General features: G+C 45.3%; 1 protein-coding gene across 4 annotated transcripts in view; it reads left to right on the top strand.

The window, feature by feature from the left end:
• The window catches only part of agap1 (ArfGAP with GTPase domain, ankyrin repeat and PH domain 1), a 566,650-nt gene that overhangs the window by 535,716 nt on the left and 7,723 nt on the right, over window positions 1-23,211 (top strand). For all 4 annotated transcript variants that reach the window (XM_055638440.1, XM_055638441.1, XM_055638443.1 and 1 more), the window contains one exon: window positions 15,319-15,574. In XM_055638440.1, the coding sequence (XP_055494415.1) occupies window positions 15,319-15,574 (256 nt within the window). The remainder of the gene's footprint in view (window positions 1-15,318; window positions 15,575-23,211) is intronic.

Genomic DNA, 23,211 nt, shown 5'->3' with positions numbered 1-23,211 from the left:
TCCCGCTGCCGCATGGAGTCACATGCTCGTGGGACAGGCCAGGTTCAGGAACAGCTTCTTCACTACAGCCATCGGGCTAATAAACACTACAACCTCAAATAAGCTCTGAACTACAATAGACTATTATTATTATTAATATTATTATTATTATTGCTGCATTACTATTGTTTGTTTTTTGAGTATGTATGTGTCTGTATATTTTTATATATATATATATAGATGTGTGTGTGTTTGTGTACTGTGTGGGTGTGTAGAACAATTTTCTTGTTTATCATATTGTTTGCAGTGTACTATGTTTACATATTTTGTTGTGCTGCAACAAGTAAGAATTTCATTGTTCTATCTGGGACATATGACAATAACACACTTTTGACTTGGCTCGAAGTAAATAAGTGACAGACTGACTGAGGCACATTGTATGGGTAGGAGACAAGAAGAACATTATAAGTTGACAGAGAGGAGTCACAAAAAATCATTGCGATTAATTGAGATACAGTGGACAGTATGCAAAACAGAGATTGAAAGAGCAATGACGATTAGAGATGTGGGGAGAGAGAAAAACAATGAAGAGTATGTAGCAATTCCCCAGAGGAAATTACATCCAAATTAACTAATTATGCCCCTTTCTGAAAAAAGGAAATGCAAATTATTCCATTGTTTTGAGCAATACTCATACCAATCTTCAAAAAGGGAGGTATATCATTAGATTGTCAGATCTGTGCAATTAGAATCTATACTTCAAGGCAATGTGTGAATTTGAAACTCAATTTAATCAGGGCAGGCTACGTCATGTTTTCCAAAATTGTTTATTTTGAGAAGTGATAGATTAGAGAATCAACCTATTTATGTCTAATATTTAGAAAATGTGTTTAAGAAGATACCTTACAACAAAAACCTACAATTTGATAACAATTTCAATGAGTCTAATAAAATTGGACACCCAGCCACATATATTACTAGTGATTTTAAGCGTAGCCAAAACGATGAGTTTTAGGAGACATTTTAAAGGAGGAGAGAGAGGCAAAGAGAGGGCGTGACCCAGTGGTGATTTGTACTAAGTGAGATCACGGGCCTTGCAAATGACAGTGACCTAAGATCTTTGCTGTATGGTTGGGAGAGGGGAATGGGACATCAGGGTGACATAGGCAGGTTACTATTAAGAGCAGACGAGTGTAACAATCAGAGGGTGCACTTGCAAGCCCCTTCCCCAAGTGTGAGGGAGGTGACACTGATTCACCTCCTGCCTGTGATGGCCATTCAAAGGAAAAGCCTGGTGCTGTAGAAAGTTCCAGGTATCATCTCGTAACCAAGAAGAATTGGATAAATTCAAATGTGTAATATGCACCCCACAAACCATCATTGTGCACTGACCAAGCTATCAGTGAAGTGTCAGCATTCCCGAGAGGCGGAATGAGTGAAAGAAAAATGTCCTTGTTGTGCGTAGCTCCTCAGCCCCTTCATTGTGACATCGTGGTCCTGCCAATCACTCAGGCTATGGTAGTGCTCTGAAGGTGAGTGAACTTTTGTTGGGATTATATTCTTTCTTTTCTGCAGGACATTCTGTTGGTGTCAGAGGTTACCACAGGCTCCTTTGGGGGTTTGAGAGCAGAGGGAGTTGGGCGGATTTTCTTCTTTATTATCATGGAGATAAGAAAGGGCTAAAATAATGGTCACACATACCAGTTAGTGCGATGAGTCAAGACAGCAGTGCTGGTATCCAGCAGACACACTTTTAATTAAACCATGCCACAACTCGTTATGCAAGGTTCGAGAATGGAAGAAGGCAAGTGAAAGCAAGTTTTCACTTCTCTTGTTAGGAGACTCTGCAAGAAGGCAGCATCCACAGCACAGCAGTCAGATCAACCCATACACAGAAAATAACATTTGGAAACTAAAGGTACAGGATCTAACACTTTGGAATTATGGTCAGCCTAGAGTGTGCCTTTCTCATTAACCCTTCTCTTTCCAAAGCATAAGAAAAGTCTTCTCTACCCTCCAAACCACAAAATCAGAAAGGCAATGAAGCCCAATGTTGTTGCAGGAAGATGCCATTTGGCCTGTTCCAGCTTAGTTCCTTTTTTCTGCCTCTTCCCTGCGGCGTTACAAATGAAGATAGACGCAAAGTGCTGGAGTAACTCAGCGGGTCAGGCAGCATCTCTGGTGAAAAGGAATAGGTGACGTTTCGGGTTTGAAGAAGGGTCTCGAACCGAAATGTCACCTATTCCTTTTCTCAAGAGATGCTGCCTGACCCACTGAGTTTGTATCTATTTTTGATGCAAACTAGCATCTGCAGTTCCTTCCTACGTCTTATAAATAAAAATATGCATTATGTTTGATCTTGATGATTGCAGTTGAATCTGTTTTCATTGCCCTCTTGGGTAATCCAGCAGTGGAGAGGTTAGGTTGCTAGACAAGTGGCCAGGGTAATGATAAAGAGATATGAACCTGAATCCCATTAGATCAATCTTGGGGTTCAGATCCACAGCTCCCTGAGAGCAGCATCACAAATAGGCAGGGTGGTAAAGAAGGCATATGGCGTGCTTGTCTTCATCAATCCGAGCTTTTAAGTATAAAAGTTGGGAAGTCATGTTGCACATATATAAAACTTTGGTTAGGCTTCATTTGGAATATTATGTTCTGTTCTGGTCATCTCATTAGGAAAGGGCTTGGTATGAAAGGAGTTTGCCGGGATGGTGCCTGAATTAGAGAGTTTTATCCATAAGAAGAGATTGGATTGTTTCCTGTGGAGTGACCTGTAAAATTATAAGAGACATGGATACGATATGTCGACCGAGGGTGGAAATGTCAGATGTAAGTATGTGCCTGAAATGTGCTGCAGGGGAGGTGGAGGAAGCATATACAATAGCAACATTTAAGAGGTGTTTAGACAAACACATGAATCGCTGGGGAACAAAGGGATAAAGACCATATGCAGGCAGGTGGGATCAGTTAATCTGGCATCATGGTCAGCACAAACATGGTGAGCAAAATGGCCTGATCCTGTACTGTACTGCACTGTATATGGTCTGTCATTACACACAAAAAAAGCATGTGTCAGTAACGATAAGTATGAAACTCCTACATTTTTGTAAAAATCCTTCTGGTTTTCTCCAGAGGTTATCCTTACCAGATCTGGCCTATATTGAACCTCACAGCGGTGGTAATCGGGTTAACTTTTAGATACTTCCTTAGTTCAGGGACAGGTAGAGGAGGAGAATAAATGCTGGCCTTTCCAGCACATCCTTGTCCTGCAGAAGCATCATATCTTTTTTAAAAAATCATTACTATATCAGTGAATTTTTTATCTTCTCTCTGTTAATTTTCTTTGTTTGTAAATCTGTTGCACTGATTTCTCCTGCTCAGAACTGTCAAAACCTTTCAAAGGGCAACCCTCAATTAAATCAACTCACCCGTATGGAGGGAATACCCCTCTTTATCTCCTCTTTTCAACTTTCTGGATATCATTCTATTTCTGGCAGTCTCCTTCCTTACCTAAGTGGTCATTCTTTCTGTGTAGGAAGGAACTGCAGATGCTGGTTTAACCCGAGGACAGACATAAAAAGTTGGAGTAACTCAGCGGGACAGGCAGCATCTCTGGAGAGAAGGCATGGGTGACGTTTCGGGTCGAGACCCTACTTCAGACTCTTTTTTTTTCTGTGCGGGTTTGTGCATCATTCCAACGAGGACTTTCAGCTGCACTAGTTCTCGATCCAAAACGTCACACATTCCTTCTCTCCAGAGATGCTGCCTGTCATGCTCACCTCACATGCTGCCAGTCCCGCTGAGTTACTCCAGCATTTTGTGTCCATCTTCAGCTCTTCAGTCCTGGAGTGGGGCTTCAAAGGAAGCCTGATCCTACCTCCATGTGCAACATAGACAAGACATCTGTCGTTGGAAATTGGAATCATTTCCAAGAGGTAGCCTGAGTGAACAGCTCAAAGGCAGTGGATTATGGGACGCGTTGAATGGGAGGGGAGAGCTTTAAAAATATTAGGATTGATGTAGGATTATTGGGTGGTTGATGGCCGGCACAAATTCTGTGGAATCGTGCTGTGTAACGGGCTGTAGCAATGCCTCGTTCTATAAATGACCTGGTCACATGTAGTATACATGTAGCTCAGTAAAACTGTTCCTTTGCTAAGTACGAGTGGTCAGGGTGAGCAGCCACTGAGCTGGAATTATTCTTACCCTCTCTGCCCTGTACTAGTTTGTTGAGCCATTCATAGAGGGGTAGTGCAGATTGATGCATTTTGGATTTCACTTTGGAAAAAATACCTCTACCTTCCTTCAAAGCAGAATTAGCGCTCTCTAACATTTGGATAACAACAACTTAATCTGCCCTGTGTATTGAACACCAGACTATGAGTCGATGGTGTTTATAACAGGTCACAATGGGGGTTTGATAAGCTGTCAACAATGAACGTTTATTTAACCTACTCTATTCTCCTCCTTGGTGCCGCACTGACTATATTTCCACAGGACAGCACCTTGCATTACTGGAGTGGCATCAGGGGTGGAAAACCCGTGGGGGCCATAGGGGACACGTCCCTCCCATGTTTTGAGAGGTGGGGGACATCCCCCCCCAGGTTTTTGTCATCCGGATTTTAAAATCTCCGCTTTCCGCGAGACAGTGGAGGTGGGACTGCTGATCGTGGGCGCTGATTGGACGAGAGAGACGTCGGTCAGCAGGCAATGGGGGCGGGACATGATGATTCAGCGCGATGATTGGAGGAGGGAGGAGTGGGGGGGGTGGGACTGAGGATAGAGTGCGGTGATTGGAGGAGGGAGACGTGGCACAGACCTGCGCCTCATCCGCAGTCAGGATCGATCCTGACCGGCTTCCGGCGCTGTCCTGTCCCCACCCGAGTGCCCCCCCCTCCCCCCACGGGTGGCCAGAGAGGTCAGGAGTCAGACGCGAGTTGTGCCCCCAAGCCCACAGCCAGAGCAGAGAAGCAGCGCTAAACCCAGCTCAACTCTGCCTGTCCCGCCTAGGCTTGCGGGAAATATGGCCAGCACGGAGAAGCAGCGCTGGTATCCCGTCAGTCCTGTCAGGGCTGTAGTTAACCCAGCGAGACAGGCACAGTTGAGCTGCATTTAGCGCTGGATTGAGCCTCCGAAGCCTCGCGCGCGAGCGTGTGTGTGTGTGAGTGTGCGCATGCGCGCGTGGCCGCCAGAAAATGGTGTCCCACCTGTCCCCCGGTCCCCTCCATGTTTTGATAGCGAGTTCCGTGCCTGAGTGGCATTGATGCATTGTAAATAGTATTGATTTGTTGGTGCAATTAATGTAAAAAAAGATATCTACTGACTTTATATTTCCTATTTACATATCTTTCATGAATGAAGTGTACATTTGAAATAGTAACATATCTGCTAGGCAAAATAATAAACTAAGTTTTTGCAGGTAGACAAAAATGCTGGAGAAACTCAGCGGGCGAGGCAGCATCTTTGGAGCGAAAGAATACGTGAAGTTTCGGGTCGAGAACCATCTTCAGTCTGAAGATGGGTCTCGACCCGAAACGTCACTTGTTCCTTTGCTCCATAGATGTTGCCTCACCCACTGGGTTTCTCCAGCATTTTTGCGTACCTTCAATTTTTCCAGCATCTGCAGTTCTTTCTTAAACATAAATTTTTGCATATCTCTTGGAGATAAAATATAGCATTTCCTATATTTACCAGCTGAAGGAAAAACAGTGTAGCGATGTTTAATGGCCAGCTTTGTTCTCAGTCAATTGTGTTTTATTCATGGTATCAAACTGCTAAGCATGTCAAGAAGTTTTTGTCTATTTTATTGTTTAGTGAATCAACTGTTTTGAACCAAAGTATTTTTACAATTCTAGTTGTTCATTAATGGGCCTGTCCCACTTAGGCAACTTTTAGGCGACTACAGGAGACTATGCAGTCGCCACATGTTCGCGGGTTGCCGGGGAGTCGCCTTCGTGGTCGTGAGGCGTTCCCGCATCCTGGGAACTAGTCGCGGCCTCATTATGGTCGCCGCAAATATTTCAACGTTGAAAAATTAGCAGCGACTAGAATGAAGCCGTCATGGAGAGTATTGTTTTGAACGCCTGGTGAAACCCCACATTACTGCCAGCCTCCCCTCATCGTTAGACCCCCTACAGTTTGCCTATCGCCCCAACCGCTCTACAGAGGATGCCATCTCCACCACGCTGCACACAGTAATCGCGCATCTGGAACACAAGAACACATACGCCAGAATCCTGTACATTGACTTCAGCTCAGCGTTTAATACCATCATCCCACAGAGACTTGTGGAGAAACTAACCCTGCTGGGCCTCAACACCACCCTGTGTCACTGGATCTTGGACTTTCTGACAGAGAGACCGCAGTCAGTCCGTGTTGGCAAGAACACTTCAGGCTCGATCACGCTGAGCACCGGCTCCCCTCAAGGCTGTGTGCTCAGCCCGCTGTTGTTCACACTGCTCACACATGACTGTGCTGCCAGATTCAGGGACAATAAAATCATAAAGTTCGCGGACGACACTACAGTGGTGGGACTCATCAGTGGAGATGACGAAACAAGGTACAGGGAGGAAGTAGAACAACTGGTGGACTGGTGCGGCAAAAATAACCTGGAATTGAATGTCGACAAAACTAAGGAGATGGTTGTCGACTTCAGGAGGGCGCAGCCAGAGCATACACCGCTCAACATTAGTGGCACTGCAGTGGAGAGAGTGGAGAGCATAAAGTTCCTCGGTGTGCAGATAACGGACAACCTCACCTGGTCCAGGAACACCACTGGGACCGTCAAACGGGCCCATCAGCGACTGCACTTCCTGAGGAAACTAAAACAGGCCTCACTCCCCACCAACATCCTCAGGACTTTCTACAGGGGCACGGTGGAGTCTGTACTCACGTACTGCATCAATACGTGGTACTGCACCTGCAAACTGTTCGGACAGGAAGGCTCTGCAGAGGGTAGTGAGGGGAGCAGAGAGGATTATTGGCGTCTCCCTACCCTCGGTACAAGAACTGTTCCAGAGCCGCTGTCTGAAGAAAGCACAGAGAATTGCCAAGGACAAACTGCACCCCCTCCACGCACACCTGGATCTCTTGCCATCAGGCAAGAGATATCGAAGCATCAAAGCCCGGACTACAAGACTGCTAAACAGCTTCCTACCACAGGCTGTGAGGCTGCTAAACAGTCACTCTGTACTCACAGTCACTGGGAAACGTCTTTTCATTTTGCACTGTACTTGTTGCTTGCAAGATGACAATAAAGGTTGATTGATTGATTGATTGATTGAGTAGCGAGATTTCTCGTGCCGCCGGTGGGTCGCCAGAAGGTCCTAGTGGGTTGCCAAGAGGTTGAAGGTTCTCGTAGGTTTTTGTAGGTTGTAGCCGGTGCTGACCGGTGAATTTCATTGGCTCATTGGGGGAAAAAAAACATAAGCAGTAGTTTTCAGAACCAATGTTAAATGTCCGCCGAACTTCACAGCCGTGTATCTCTGGCTTCTTAAAAGTTGTCTGGCTTCTTAAAAGTTGTCTCCACTCCTTCTCCTCTCTTCTCCCCCCTCTTGTAAAGGACTTACCGTACACTGTGCTTTAGCCATCTTAATCACAGCGCCAACCTTCCTGTTTATAGCGGTGTGTGTCTGTATCACCTTGGCTTTGCACCGTGTGGATTTCAGACAGCACTCTCTCCGTTTGCCCTATCCCCTGCCTGCGATGTGTTTGTGTGTGTGTTCCACTCTGACAGTTGCCATTCCAGTTGCGGTTTTTCAGGCGACTGCCGGCAACTCAACAGTAGCTGGCAGTTGCATGAAAAATCGCCTCACTGGGACAGGCTCATTAGACTAAGGATGAGATGTTTGGGGCAGCTTTGGCAACATAGGATCGGTATTCAGTAAATTTGTGTGGCGATTTCTTCTTGCTAAATCCAGTTCTACATTTTGCAGTGATAGCCAAACTTCACACGTCACATCTTTTGTCTCACATATAACTGAAGACCAAACAAAAAGCAGACAAAATGTGTAAGAAAGAACTGCAGATGGTGGTTTAATGATGGAAAATAGACACAAAATGCTGGAGTAACTCAGCAGGACAGGCAGCATCTCTGGAGAGAAGGAATGGGTGACATTTCGTCACTCGCTCCTTCTCTCCTGAGATGCTCCCTGGCCCGCTGAGTTACCACAACATTTTGTGCCCATCAAACAAGAAGCAGACTGTACACATGATACCAACTTTATTCATCTCCCTGATCATGCCAGAGTGACAAGCTGCATGAAGTTGGAGTGCAGAGAATAATCATTATATGGAATACAGGGTGGTGCAATCAGTAGAGCTGCCGTCTCACCACTCCAGCAACCCGAGTTGAATCCTGTCCTCCAGTGCTGTCCACATGGAGTTTGCACATTCACCCTGTTTATTCTGCATGCTCTGGTTTTCTTGCACGTTCCAAAGATGTGTGGGTCGGTAGGTTAATTGGCTGTTGTAACTTGCCCCGAGCATATTAGTGAGTGGTAAATTCTGAGAGGTTGCTGGGGATGTGGGGAACATGGATTACTAGGAAAAGTTATGTCGGAAAAGGATTGCTCTGTGAGCTGGTATAGACTGAATGGACCAAAATAACAGCCTCCTCTGTTGTCAGGAAATACTGTACAGAAAAGCAGAAACAGTCTTTGTACAATACGATCCTACACAAGGCAAAATGATAAATGACCAGGTCATGTCTTGTCATTGGGATGAACATAACTAGCACACAGGGTCAGATGAAGGGTTTCGACCCGACACATCACCTTCTTCTTCTCTCCAGAGATGCTGCCTGTCCCATTGAGTTACTCCAGCTTTTTGTGTCTATCTTCGGTTTGAACCAGCATCTGCATTTCCTTCCTACACAAAGGGAGAACTCTTCAAAATAGGGCATGGAATCTTTTAACTTCTTGTTTGTTTTAAAGTAGGAAAAAACAACGTGAAACAGTGACATCCTCAGCCTCAAACTGGGAATAGTCATAGATGGGTTTGCCTTCAGCGAAGAGAATTTTTCAGTGTGGTTCCAGCCAAAGGTTTAGAGACCAGTAGTACACGCAGGCACTGAAACTTTATCCAAGTTCAGCCGAGGAAGTTTCCTGCAAAATGTGGGGTCTCTCGAAGGAAAAGTGTCGGTGCTATTTTCAATATTCTTGTTTTTTCCAGTTTACTGCTGAAAGAGCACTGAGAGACCAAAGTAATTCTTGTGGAACTCACCTTGCACACTGATATAACAGCCTCGTATTCTTCCACACCACAGATGCCTCCAAGCCATGTCATGAAGTGCTTTTGTTAACAAAACGTCCACCCTCACTAAAATTGTGATTTTAATCTCATCACAAGTCAAAAGTGAGGAAGGTTAAGGGCTGATCTAAAAAAGGGGCTTTGGATCATTAAACGCAGCTAGAGAGAAATAATTTCCTCTGATGGGAGGGGAGCAGGTGGGGGGGGGGGGGGGGGGGGGGATGCATAACCAACACGAAAGCTGGACTGACTGGTGATTTGTAGGAAGGATGGCTTTGCATGGTGGAAATCAAACTCACTCCCTGAAAACGTGAAGGCTAGGGAGAGACAATTGGGCAATTCCAAATCTGAGGTGATAGTGATTATGGCTAAAGATATTTGGGAAATGGGGCCATGGTCGAGAATGGAACTCTGATCCAGGTTGGCTGTGGTGTTACATCCTACCCCTTCATTTTCTACTAAACTTTAATGTTTAGTTTCCTTTTTTGTCTTTGGGTTTCTCTGCCATATTCCATTCTTCTGATAAATAATCTCCTGCCAGACAGCTTGTGGTGATTACTGAGGATTACTGATTACTTGTGGTGAAGTGAGGTTCCCTTTTAACCATATAACAATTACAGCACGGAAACAGGCCATCTCGGCCCTACAAGTCCGTGCTGAACACATATTTCCCCCCAGTCCCATCTACCTGCACTCAGGCCATAACCCTCCATTCCTTTCCCATCCATATACCTATCCAATTTATTTTTAAATGATAAAATTGAACCTGCCTCCACCCACTGGAAGCTCATTCCACACAGCTACCACTCTCTGAGTAAAGAAGTTCCCCTCATGTTACCCCTAAACTTCTGTCCCTCAATTCGGAAGTCATGTCCTCTTATTTGAATCTTCCCTACTCTCAATGGGAAAAGCTTATCCACGTCAACTCTGTCTATCCCTCTCATTATTTTAAAGACCTCTATCAAGTCCCCCCTTAACCTTCTGCGCTTCAAAGAATAAAGACCTGCAGGGCATTGCACATGACAGAGACAGCACGGTAGCCAACCAACTGAGCAGTAGCTGGTACAGGGACCTGCACTACCAGTGGGCATCATGTTGTAATCTTGCATTTCCACACCCCACCCCCATTGAAATGCCATGTCTATCCTTCTGTTATGGATCAGTGACTCCATGATGCATCAGTGAGACATTAAGGAACTGCCGAATAACAAGAGGACCTAGATTTAATGTGAGATGAAGGAGTTTTAAAAAGGATCTGGAGTATGTTTGTATCGACAAGCTACACCCATTTATTTATAAAAGTCAAGTTGTATATTGCCAGTTCCATCTAACTTGAAACAGGCACAGTTGAGAAGTTGGTGATTGCACTACTGTAATAGACCAACGGCCTAGTCCTTGTTAACACTGTACTTCCCTTTCTTAGTGTTATCTCTAAAGTTGCATTGTTAAGAAAACTCAGGAATTATCCAAAAGCAGGAATCCCAATCTAATAAAAATCTTGCAGAACCAGGGAGAATGGAGAACAAATTTGAACTATTGGGAATGAGCCCATTACAAAACATTGCCTTTCAAGGTTTCAAGTTCGAGGTCAGTTTATTGTCACATGTACCAGTTAAGGTACATTGAAATTTGAGTTACCATATAACCATACAAAATGAAAAACACCAAGACACAACCACAAAAAAGTTAACATAAACATCCATCACAGTGAGGAATGTAGAATCCACTGTGATGGATGTTTATGTTAACTTTTTTAACTATAACGTAATAAAGTTCAATCTTCTTCCTCTTTGTTCTCCCGCGGGCGAGGCAGTCAAACCATCCGCAGTCGGGACGACCGAAACTCCTGTCGGGGTGATCGAAACTCCCGTGTCGGGGCGGTTGAAACTCTCTCCGCGGCATGGAGCTCCCGAATCGGCCTCTTCTTACCAGAGACCGTGGGCTTCACAATGTTAAAGTCCACGCGCCAGGTTGGTCTCCAGGAAACAACTCCACAATGTTAGCCCGCAGTGGAGACGGCGATACGATACGGAAAATAATTGCATATCCGTCGATGTAAGAGATTGAAAAAAAGTTTCCCGCGAAACACACCGGAAAATAATTGCATCCACCCCCCCCCCCCCCCCCCCCCCCCCCCCCATAAAACAAACCAAGGAACGCTAAAACATATTTGTAACACATACCTGGTAGGAGAGCGATTCTGTCACTGTGGGATATTTTACATTTGGTGCTTCCAGGGGTTGGATTGCTGGATCTCAGCATTTACTTTGGAAAGCACCATTCACCTTTTGCCACTGGAGGAGCAGGAGATCTGTGCTTATGATAGGCAATCTGTTTCCGCAATGTCAGAACAAGAAGTGCATTGATATAGCACCATCAACTATGGCTCACTGGGTATGTCACTACTCTGTCAAATGGCTGTGTTTTAATTCCCCCTTGAGAAACCAAAGAACATTACACTGAGGGTGGTGGGTACATGGAATGAGCTTCCAGAGGAGGTAGTTGATGAAAGTACTAGAGCAACATTTAAGAGGCGTTTCGACGTACATGGAAAGGACAGGTTTTGTGGGTTGTGGGCCAAATACAGGCAGGTGGGACTGGTGTGTAGAAGGCATGGGCAAGTTGGGCCAAAGAGCCTGTTTCCATGCTGTATGACTCTATCTAGGCCAGTCCTTGTGGGGTGGGGGGGGGGCTGAAGTTGAGCTCCACAGTGTATCTTTCAAATTATATCTTAGGCAAGGTCCTACCTGTGATATCAAACAAATGGGCACAATTTGGGAAATTCTCTCCCATCTTCCGGCCCAGTTGTGTAGAGTGACTAACATCACCAATACAGTTTGTCTGGTCATGGTGACAAAGTTGGTTGGTTGTGGAAAAGAGAATGCCCAGTACGTAACCTCGTTCAGAGCTACATCATTGTGAAGCTGCTCAGTGGGCTGAGTGTAGAGATGACACAGCTATTTGCATGTAGTCCGTAGCTTCTTTGAATGAAAGGCAGCAACCAACATATATCTATTACCCAGGGCCAAAGAGAGATGTGCATGTGAAAATTGAGGTAACTACTGTGGATAAATGGGACGATGAATAATTACACGAGGATGAATAGTTACACTGGAAGAAAGGAAAAAGAGAACACATTTGTGGGTGAGAATTGGACAGGAGGCAGGAATTGTAAATTGTAATTATCTAGATGTGAGGGTACAGAACCACTTTCACACAATGCACAATTCAGAAGCATTGATATGAAAGCAATTTAGAGTCCGACTTCCGTTGTCGTATAGGTGCGATTGGCCCATTGTGTTCAGTGTGTTGGCACACTGTTGGGCTGGGTGGTGCTGAAGGAGTTGTAAAGTTAGTGTGCTATTAGCAATCCAGGTGAATTTAAGGTCACAGGAGTGTCATTCCAGCCCACTAGGAAATGGTGCACAGCTAATCCAGTTAATCTATTTACATTTGCATTTTAATTCAGATTAGCGTGGACACAAAACTGGATTACTGATAAGAGTGTAAACAGCCTCAGATCCTCAGTACAAATCCCCTTTAACCTTTCTGGTGAAGACAAATGGAATGTAAGTGTTAAGGTCACCGCAAAGTCAGTTTCCACCCCTTCCAAACCCAAAGCAAATCTTCCTAGATCCTCAGGGGAAAAAAAAACTAGAACATCCTCTTTAATTTTCTTCCTCTCATTACATCCCTTCCAGGCACAGAAAGCACAAACACATCATCTACTCACAAGCTTCTGTTATCAAGTCATTGGACACCAGGATGTCATTGTAAGAAGTACTTTGTGTTGACTTTGGCTTGTGCCCTGTTTTCTGGGCACAGTCAAATCTCTTCCCTAAATCAGTCTGTCCCAGTTCCAGTCAGTCCACTGTGCTGCTGCTTTCCCCATATTTCCGCATTCCTTATTCCAGCATTTATCGCATTCCCATTCCATTTACTATTAAAACTATTACAGTTTCTCTTTCAAGCAGTATCTGCCGGATTATAACAACTTGTTGCATAACGTACTTCCCTCGTGTTAGCTCTAGTCAGTACAAATGACCTTACATCTCAGTTACTGAACCTCTGGCACAGGAAGCAATCTCTCTTTATTTACTCTAACAAAACCCTTCGCAATTTTAAATAAATCTTCCCTTAATGTTGTTTGCAGTAAAAGTATCTTGTCTCCATGTAGTAAGCCTGTTATCCCAGGTCTCCTCTCCAATTGCTATTAATTGTTGACATCCTTTCCTCAGTAGAAACCCAAATTGATTCTTCTGTTCATACCGGTGCTTAAACAATGTTTAAAGGTTTACCAAAGCATCCTTGCCTTTGTAATCCCTGACTCTGGACTCACCAACATCCTTCCTGTCGTCTAGGAATCAGTCTATTAAACTGTTATATGTGCTCATTGCTAACAACAGCCTTCCTCAAACCAAAACTGCACACGTGCTCTGGCCAAGGCCCTGTGCGAATGTAGCATCCTTACTCATGTACTCAATCTCCCTTATAATGGAGGTCATGCGTCATCATCCCTTGTAACTACTTGAGGTCCAATTTGTTTGTGTTAACTCTCACGTGAAACATAGTGCACATTTTTACTGTAGACGGAATAGTATAAATACATGTTTGCTATCATCACAACCCATTCCTCTACTTATTAGCCAAAAATTAAATACTCTTCTTAAAGCAACCTTTTCAACATCCTTTCACCTTCAGACATATATATTCTCAGATCTATCTGCTCCTGCAAAAATGATGGCGATATAGCTTCTGTTTTCTTTCTGTGTTCCTCCTACCATACTATAATCTGCCAAAAAAAATCTGACTATTCACCAGTGTCCTCCTAAATGTTTCCTGTTCTCCTCGGTGCTTAGTGAACTTTTTGCCATCTGTACCCAGCTGCATAGACCCACTGATGTGCTGTGAGCTTGGTGCAGATGTGTACATGTGGTGACTGGTGGTTGCTAGGTGCAAGCTAATGTATTGAAAGGAACCGTGTCCTTTCCATTTCCATAAATATATTAATGTATCTCCGTAGGAAAGAACTGCAGATGCTGGTTTAAATCGAAGGTAGACAAGACATGCTGGAGTAACTCAGTGGGACAGGCAGCATTTCTGGAGAGGAATGGGTGACATTTCGCGTCGAGACCCTTCTTCAGACTGAGTTGTCTCAGTCTGAAGAAGGGTCTCGACCCAAATCGTCACCCATTCCTTCATTTTAAGGTATCTGTTGCTTATAAAGCTAAGAATAACAACAATTAAATGTTAGACATTAACTTTATCCAAATGTTGGACATTAATCTTATCCAAATCCAAGCACATTTTTGTATTTCTTGTAATTCCTATATTCTTGGGATGTGCGTGTAATATTTATAGGCCATCTCTAATTGTTCTTGAGAAAGTGGCAGTGGGTTTTCACTTCAATTCCGCCATTCTCACCGCAAAGATGTTCCCACTGTGCTGTTAGAGGATTTTCAAAACATCTGACTGATCAGAAAAATATTCCAAGTCACTTGATATAACAGTGACCCATGCACATACTGTGCTTGTCCTGTAATTGTCAGAGGCTGCATGTTTGTGAGGTGCATGTTGCCACAGTCCATTTTGTAGATAGTGCACAGTTTATCAGAAGTGTGTACTATTCTGATTTCTGATAAGCTCAGGACAACAGTAGTACTGGACTAGCCGATATTCTAGACTATAGGAGGTTACTCCTATTAATACCCCAAATGCTCGATTATTTCTCCCTTTTCTAAACAAAACACAATAGCCTAAAATTTCCAGTGGACCCAAAGTTTAAATGGAGCAAGTAAAATACCTGCACTCTGGACCCGGGCTAATGCTACAAATGTTCCTGGACCTTGTATTCCTGAGCCCAATCTCGTCTCCAGTCTATTGTTCGTAAAATGTACCAGCTGCACTTCAAATCCCTTGCTCCAATCACACATTCCACATCTTCAGCTCACATTCCAGATTAATGATTGAGCCGGATGCTGCATTACTTGATAGTCGGATGCCAGATTATCAAATTTAATGTAAATAACCAGGTGAAGCTTTTACAAGGATGTGTTTTTATTTTTCTCTCTCTTCTGTGTCTCTTAGGGAGGAGAAGGAGCGCTGGATCCGCGCAAAGTACGAGCAGAAACTCTTCCTCTCCCCGCCACCCTGCTCCAATGTCCCCCTGGGTCAGCAGCTGCTGCGTGCCACGGCAGAGGAGAACCTATGGACCGTCATCCTGCTCCTGGCCCACGGTTCCAAGGACGAAGTAAACGAGACGTACGGAGAGGGAGACGGGCGCACAGCCTTGCACTTGGCCTGCAGGAAGGGCAACGTGGTCCTGACCCAATTACTGATCTGGGTAAGTCTACGGAACAGAATCAGAAGAAAAGAAAAGCGTGTTCATATTACACCCTGCATGCTCAGAAACACCCCACCACTCCCAAAGTACATTGTGGCCTGTTCAGACTGAGGGCCTCCAACCTGGACTCTGTTGCTCTCTCCAAAGACGTTGCCTAAGTGTTTTGAGCATTCACTGCTTTTATTGCTTTACAGCCTGCCCTCTTGTTTAGGTGAAGAAAACACGGGAATCTTTTTCTAGGTAGGACGATCCCACACAGCAGTGACTGGAGAATTAGTTTCAGCAATATTGGTTGAAGAGGGCGTCAGGGAGAACTTCCTATGATTGCTCCTGAGGTCCTCTTTTACCACCCGATATGGGACATTGGCCTCAAGTTGAAACACAATGCCTCAGTACATCACGGAAATCGCGGTCCTGGAACGGTACTTGAACCCGTGACCTTTTGATCAAGGCAAGAGTGCTACTGGTTCATCCAGACCTGGTGCCTTCAGTCACTGCATTCCACCCCTGCTCCTTGTCTCCTCTATCTGTTAACCTGCCAGGCATTTCCAGAATTATCTTCTGCTACAGAAGTACAACCGTTACAATGTTCCCAGCCTTCCCTGACCACAAAGGAGACCATTCAGCCCATCAAGACTATTCCAGCTCACAGATCAATCGCTGTTCACCCACAATTTTTACCCCAGTGACCTATTTTAGTTTAGTTTAGAGATACAGCATGGAAACCAGTCCTTCAACACACTGCGTCCACGCTGACCAACGATTACCTGTATATTAGCTCTACCCCACACACTGGGAACAATTTACAGAAGCCAATTAAACTACAAATCCACACGTCTTTGGAATGTGTGAGGAAACCCACGCGGTCACTGGCAGAACATACAAACTCCGCACAGACAAGCACCCGTGGTCAGGGTCCAACCCCGGGTCTGTAAGGCAGCAACACTGCTGCTATGCCACTGTGCCACCCACATTCTCCCTATATTCCTCTCATTTCCCTTCCAGATCCCACCACTCATCTGCACACATGGAAATTTACAATAGTCACTTATCCAACCAACCCACACGCCACAGTTCTAGCATCATTTTTTTGTTTTCTCACTTCCATTTTCATTCTTTTCCTTGTGTTTACGTCCCCTCCGCACACAATTAGTACACATTCACACCCCTCTCAAATAGGCACCACCACCTCTTGTGTCATTCAGTCTCCCTTGGTCTCCACCCTGTCACAGACATTCACTTTTTTCTCTCAAGATCTCCGAACATCAATGCTGTTAAGAATCTTGCTATTAACCCTATAACTTCCCCAACCATTCAACCTCCCAATGTGTAACACCTCACATTTGCTTAGGTTAAACTGCATCTGCTATTTCTCTGATTATTTCTGTAGTTGATCAATATTCCACTGCACACTTTGACAGCCTTCCGCACTGTCCGCGACTCCAACAATCTTAGTATTGCATGCAGACTTACTAATTTATTTATCTATATTTACGTCCTAATCTATACATAACTAAAACTCTGATCTTGTTATCTTCCGATTTGCGCTATCTTTCTATTTGCGCAAAAACGGTTTGCAATAGCGTTACAATTCTTCGCCAGCGTACTCACCGTTCTCCTCTGCTGCGAGTGCACCGTTTCGTTCTGATCGGGGGTCTAATGTAATAGTTAGTGAGGTTTCAAAATCCCGCGAGCGCAGATGGATCTCCTCTCCTGCCAGTCGGCGCCGCGTGGATTGGTCTTTTCTCCTGTCACTCCGCCCCTTCCTGCGCCATCGCGTCTTTACTGGAGCTGAGGGAGGCTCTGGATGACCGGCGGAGGTCTTCAACCAGACACAATTTTCGGAGGGTCCGGAAGAGCCCAACGCAGCACGGCGCAGAGATGTCGCCGATGTCGCCAAACAGAAAACGGCGACAGAGACACTTCTGGAGCTGAGGGAGGATCTGGATGGCCGGCTCTGGATGGCCTGGTCTCCAACCAGACACAATTTTCAGAGGGACAGGAAGCGGCCCGGTCCAACGCAGCCCAGCGCGGAGTCAGAGATGTTGCCGATGTCGCCAGATGGAAAACGGACACTCTGATCCCGGCAGAGGAGAACATCCAGCACCCAGCGCCCGCTGTGAGTCCTCAGCGCACCGTCAGCTACAGCCCCTTCCCCTCGCTGGTGCCCCCCCTCCCCTGTGCTCCCCCTCTGTCTTTTTCTCCCCCTCCCCCCCTGCCCCCCCCCCACCCCCCCCCCCTCTGTCATTTTCTCCCAGCTCTCACCCCCCCTCCCCTCCCCAACACCACGGCCCCCCACACCCTTCCCCCCCCCCCACCCCCAGTCTCCACACACACCCTCACTGCCCTTTCCCCTGCTCCCACAACCCCCCCACCCCCCCCCTCCCACACCACCCCCCACACACCTCCCCTCCACAACCCCCCCCCCTGCCCACATACCCTTCCCCCCCCTGCCCACATACCCTTCCACCCCGCCCCCCACAAACCCCCCTGCACCCACCTCACACATACACCCTCCTCCCCCCCCCCTGCCCCACACACACCCCCCCCCCACCCACACATACCCCCCTCCCTCACACCACCCCTCTCCCCCCCTCCTACATTCCCCCCCCCACACACACACCCCCTCCCCTCCACCCACCTTCCCTCCCCTCCCACACATGAAGAGGAGGAGGAGGGAGTGCTGGGGGATGAGGGGAAATGAGCAGCACCTGCACAGTTAGGGGCTATGGGTGGTGAGTGGTGGAATATTGCGTTGGGGGAACGAGTGAGTGGTGGAATATGGCGTTGGGGAATGGGTTGCGTTGGTAACCAGGCCTCCCATGTGACTGGGACCCAACGGGTCCCACTTAGTCTAGTCATTTATATATATCACAAAGAACAGAGGTCCCAGCACAAATCCAGGTGGAACTCCCATAGGTCACAAGACCTTTACCCTTCCATTATAACCCTCTGACTATGAGCAAGCCAGTTTTTAATCCATACGAGCAAGTTACCGTGAATCACGTGCATCTAAATCTTCTGGATCAGCCTATCACGGGGGGTCTGTATCAAATACCATCCTAAAATCCCCGCAGGCAACATCCACTGCCCCACCCTCATCTTTGTCACCTCCACAAAAAAGACGATCAGTTTAGTAAAACATGACCTGTCATGTAAAAAAAGATCCGTACTAATATTTAACCCCCTTATTTTATGTAGCAACCTTGTTTTATGTGGCACCTTGGCAAGTGTATTTTGGAAATTCAGCTGCACTATCTACTGGTTCGCTCTTATCTACCCGACCAGTTACATTTTCAAAAGCTCTATAAGGCTGTCAGACATTAACCATGCTAACTTTCTCTAATGCTATCATAAGTGCCTCATCACCATGCCCTTACGGTGAATTTGACAACAACAAATGTTACGCTGACTGGTTAAACGTTCTGTTTTTGTGGAACTTGTGAAAGATCATCACTATTGCATCTGCTGTCTCGACAGGCACAGCCTTTGGAACCCTCAAATGTAGGCTATCAGTTCCAAAGGATTTGCCTGGCTTTAATACACTAAGATTATCTGGTACCTTCTCAGATGTTTTTCTACATCTATTGCATTTTTAGTTTAGTTTAGACATACAGCGTGGAAATTGGCACTTCGACCCACCGTCCGTGCCGACCAGCGATCCCCGCACACTAACACTATGCAACACACACCAGGGACAATTTACAATTTTACCAAGCCAATTAACATATGAACCTGTACGTCTTTGGAGTGTGGGAGGAAACTGGAGTTCCCGGAGAAAACCCATGCAGGTCCCGGGGAGAACATACAAATTCCGTACAGACAGCTCCCATAGTCAGGATCGAACCCGGGTCTCTGGTGGTGTGAGGCAGCAACTCTACTGCTGCGTCACCGTGCCACTCTTTCTGCAGAATTTGTTTTGGTTTAATTTATCAACCGTTTCCTGTTGCCTCTGTGGAACCTACATTTTGTTATTTCTATCTTTCTTCTAATTCTTGCCAATTCATATTCCACCTTCTTTATTTTGGTCATTTGTTCCACCTAAAGCTCAACCAAGCCTCGGGAGTACTCATTTTCTTGACAACATTATAAACTTCTTTTCATCTAATGTCGTTATAAACCTTAATTAGCCACAGATGGATCACTTCTCCTGTGGACTTTATATCGCTCAGTGAAACGTTCATTTGTTGACATTTTTGAAATATTTCTTTAAATGTTTGCCATTATTTAACCATTGGCAGGCCTTTTAATCTAATGTCCCAATCTATCTTATCCAATGCATTCCTAAAACATGCATAATTGGTCTTTTTTAAGTTAAAAATCTTAATATCTCAATGTTCAGTGTCTCTAAATGTTCAGTGTCTTTGTGCATACAGTTCTGTCAGATAGTGACTGCTTTCCCTGGAGGATTTGATACTGTGGGATTAGAAATTAACCCTGTCTCATTACACAAAGGTGAGAAGTAGCCCGTTTCCTGGGCTATTGTTCCACGAGCCTGACCTGAAGTTATTCCATGAATTTGTCCTCCAAGCTCCTCTTGCCAATTTGATTTGCCTGGTCTCTATAAAGATTCCATTCCCCTGTGATTAATGTATTGCCTGTCACTCCAAGCATCTTTCTTGATTGATACTGTTAAGAGAAGCAACAGCCTGCTACCCACATTAACCAGTAGTATTTGGCCCTTGTTTTCGTTAAACTCTTGTCCTTTCCTACCTTATTTCACTCATCGTTGCACCAAATGCCTCCTTTGCTACATGACCTTATACTGTCCTTCATCAAAAAACAAATTCCATCCCCCAGCCCCACATTAGCTCAAATCCCCGTGTTCAACTTTGTTTACAAATGCACTGAGACACCAGTTTAATTGGACCCCATTTTAAATGCTGACAGTGTCCTGTTCACTCTCACTATTCCATGGCTCATTTAACTTTCACACATTTTCTTTAGGCCTTAACACTGCTAGGCAGAGGCACAATTCCTTGCCTTGGATATAATCTTGAGATTTTAAATTAGTCCACGTGCCCTGATCACACCAAACAAGTATGATGATATGAGTCATTTGGACGGGAGGCATTTCTCCAGTGTTCCATCCTGTACTCTTGGGCAATTTTAACCTTTTCTCCAATAAGGTGCAATTTGATCTGGTTATCAGTTGTAATATGGAGGGAATTGGTGTCCTAGAATGTAAGAGAACATTTGGGAAGCATCAACTGTAACATAATTTGGTTCATAAATAAGAAGAGAACAAGAAAATATCAGGAGCCCCTAAATTCAAGTACCCGTATTAAGTGGAAGAGATACATTTCAAAAACAATACCAAGAGCGATGGCACTTCTATAGTACTCCATTGCTGTAAAACACAATGGCACATCTGGAGTTGTGAAATGCACTAGATGGAGTCATGGAGCTATACGGCATAGTAACAGGCCCCTAGGTCTGACTCATGCATGTCAACCAGGTTGCCTAAACGAGCTGGTCCCACTTGCCCGCGCATGGTCCATATCTCTCCAAACCTTACCTATCCTATCTGTACCTGTCCAAGTTACTTTAAATATCATAATTGTACCTGCCTTTTATCACTTCCTCCGACTGCCCATTCCATAAACAATCACCTTCTGCATGGGAAAAGTTGTCCCTAAGATCCATTTAAAAGATTTCCCATCTCACCTTAAAACTATACCCTCTAGTTTTAGGCTCCCAATATTCTGGGGAAAATACACTCATCAGACGCCATATAAACTCAAATCTGTCCGTTTAAAAAAAGTGTAGGTGTAGAATAAAAGGAAGCACAATTGAAGGTAGGGTTCTATTGTCGTTGTGTCCTTGGGGCAAGACACTTCACCCACCTTTGCCTGTGTGTAAATGTAATGTAATTATGTGAAGCACTTTGGGCTCAATGCAAGTTGACTGAAAATGTGCTATATAAATAAGATTATTATTATTATTATTATTATTATTATTATTAAGAGATTGGACCCGATGTAATACTTAACAAAAAGCAGTGAGTAATTACAGAGCAAGTGTTAAGGTAAAAATCCATGCTAAGGAATTAATGGAAAATCCAAAGAAGGGAGATTGAAAGAATCAGGGAATAATGCAAGGTTTTTATTCCCAATTATTATTAAGACATGAGCAAAAACAAAGTGCTGGAGGAGCTCAGCAAGTCAAGCAGAATTTATAGAGGAAATTTGACAGATCGGGACCCTTCTTCAAACTTCTTCAATACTTTTGACAAACACCTGCACTCTGTCCACCAAGACCTGTTGAATCCTGGTTGCTAACTTCCCATTCCCATCCTATACCTGCCTTTCTGTCCTTGGCTCCTTCAAGGCTGTGGGCCGAGCATCGAAAATGTGTCTAGAATTTAACTTTCGTGACCCATGTCTGGTATCTACTTGAAATTTGGCACAGATTTAGATAAAATATAACTGAGAAGTAATTCATAACTCGTCAGTGTCAAAAGTTGCACACTAATCAGAAAATTAGATCAAAAAGTAAGCGCCATCTAGTGCTCAATGCTCATATTGATCTATGGGGAGCCTAATTCCGTGTTGCAGTCTATTTTTGCGTGTATGGGGGTGGTTAGTGTGTGTATGACGCTGCAGGCCGCCTCCCCCCCGCATTGCGGGGATGGGACCCATCGGGTCCCACTTGGTCTAGTATCATATAAAAATAATGTAATGAATATAATTGTGAGTGTGAATGTTGAGTGAGACTGCAGCAGAGGTCTCGGGTTTCACCGGCTCCTGAACCCGCCTAATTAATGGGTGAGGGCAGATCTTATGCGTTCCCCCGTTTACTGAACCCCACTGACTGCCAGTGGGCAGAGTGGGGGTCACAGACAGGGGCAGTGCCAGGCTGGGGGAAGGTTAAGGCATCTGTCACTGAGAGGAAAATGCCTAACCCTTCCAGAGCTGCCCACTGCTGGAGCTGGAGCCTCTTTGGGACTTGCTGCGGGCTCCGTACGTGTAGCCGCTCAGCGCGTCCACCTCGGCCAGCATGCCCTTCTGGATCATCATGGTGATGGTGGGGAGCAGCACTGTTCTGCACGCCGCCCGGGCCGCCTTCAGCACCACCATAGCGCCGGCTCCGTCAGTCCGCCCGCTTGCTCGCCGCAACACCGGCCGGCTGACAGCCTGACCGACGTCTCGCAGCACTACCGACAGCCCACCGATCCTTCACAGCACTCACCGACAGCCCGACCGACCCTTCACCGCATCCACCAGCCAACTCACCGACCGACTGACCCTAATCGTAATCCTAGCCCTAGCTCCACATTTTTATTTATCATTTTAATTAACAGTTCACATCATAACTTTACAAAGATAAATCAATTGTAAAACTAAATTATCAGCAAGGTTAGCATTGAGTATAGGAGCAAAGAGGTCCTTCTGCAGTTGTACAGGGCCCTAGTGAGACCACACCTGGAGTATTGTGTGCAGTTTTGGTCTCCAAATTTGAGGAAGGACATTCTTGCTATTGAGGGAGTGCAGCGTAGGTTCACAAGGTTAATTCCCGGGATGGCGGGACTGTCACGCTGCAGAATATTCATCCCCTTCTTTCCGACATCGTTTGTGCCGACATGCACTACCACTTCCGGCTGTTCACTTTCGCCCTTGAGGATTTTCTGCACTCTG

Source organism: Leucoraja erinacea, chromosome 7 (genome assembly GCF_028641065.1).
Source record: "Leucoraja erinacea ecotype New England chromosome 7, Leri_hhj_1, whole genome shotgun sequence".
Lineage (NCBI taxonomy): Eukaryota > Metazoa > Chordata > Chondrichthyes > Rajiformes > Rajidae > Leucoraja > Leucoraja erinaceus.
The sequence above is the reverse complement of the archived record's forward strand: the minus strand, read 5'-3'. Positions and strand labels throughout refer to the sequence as shown.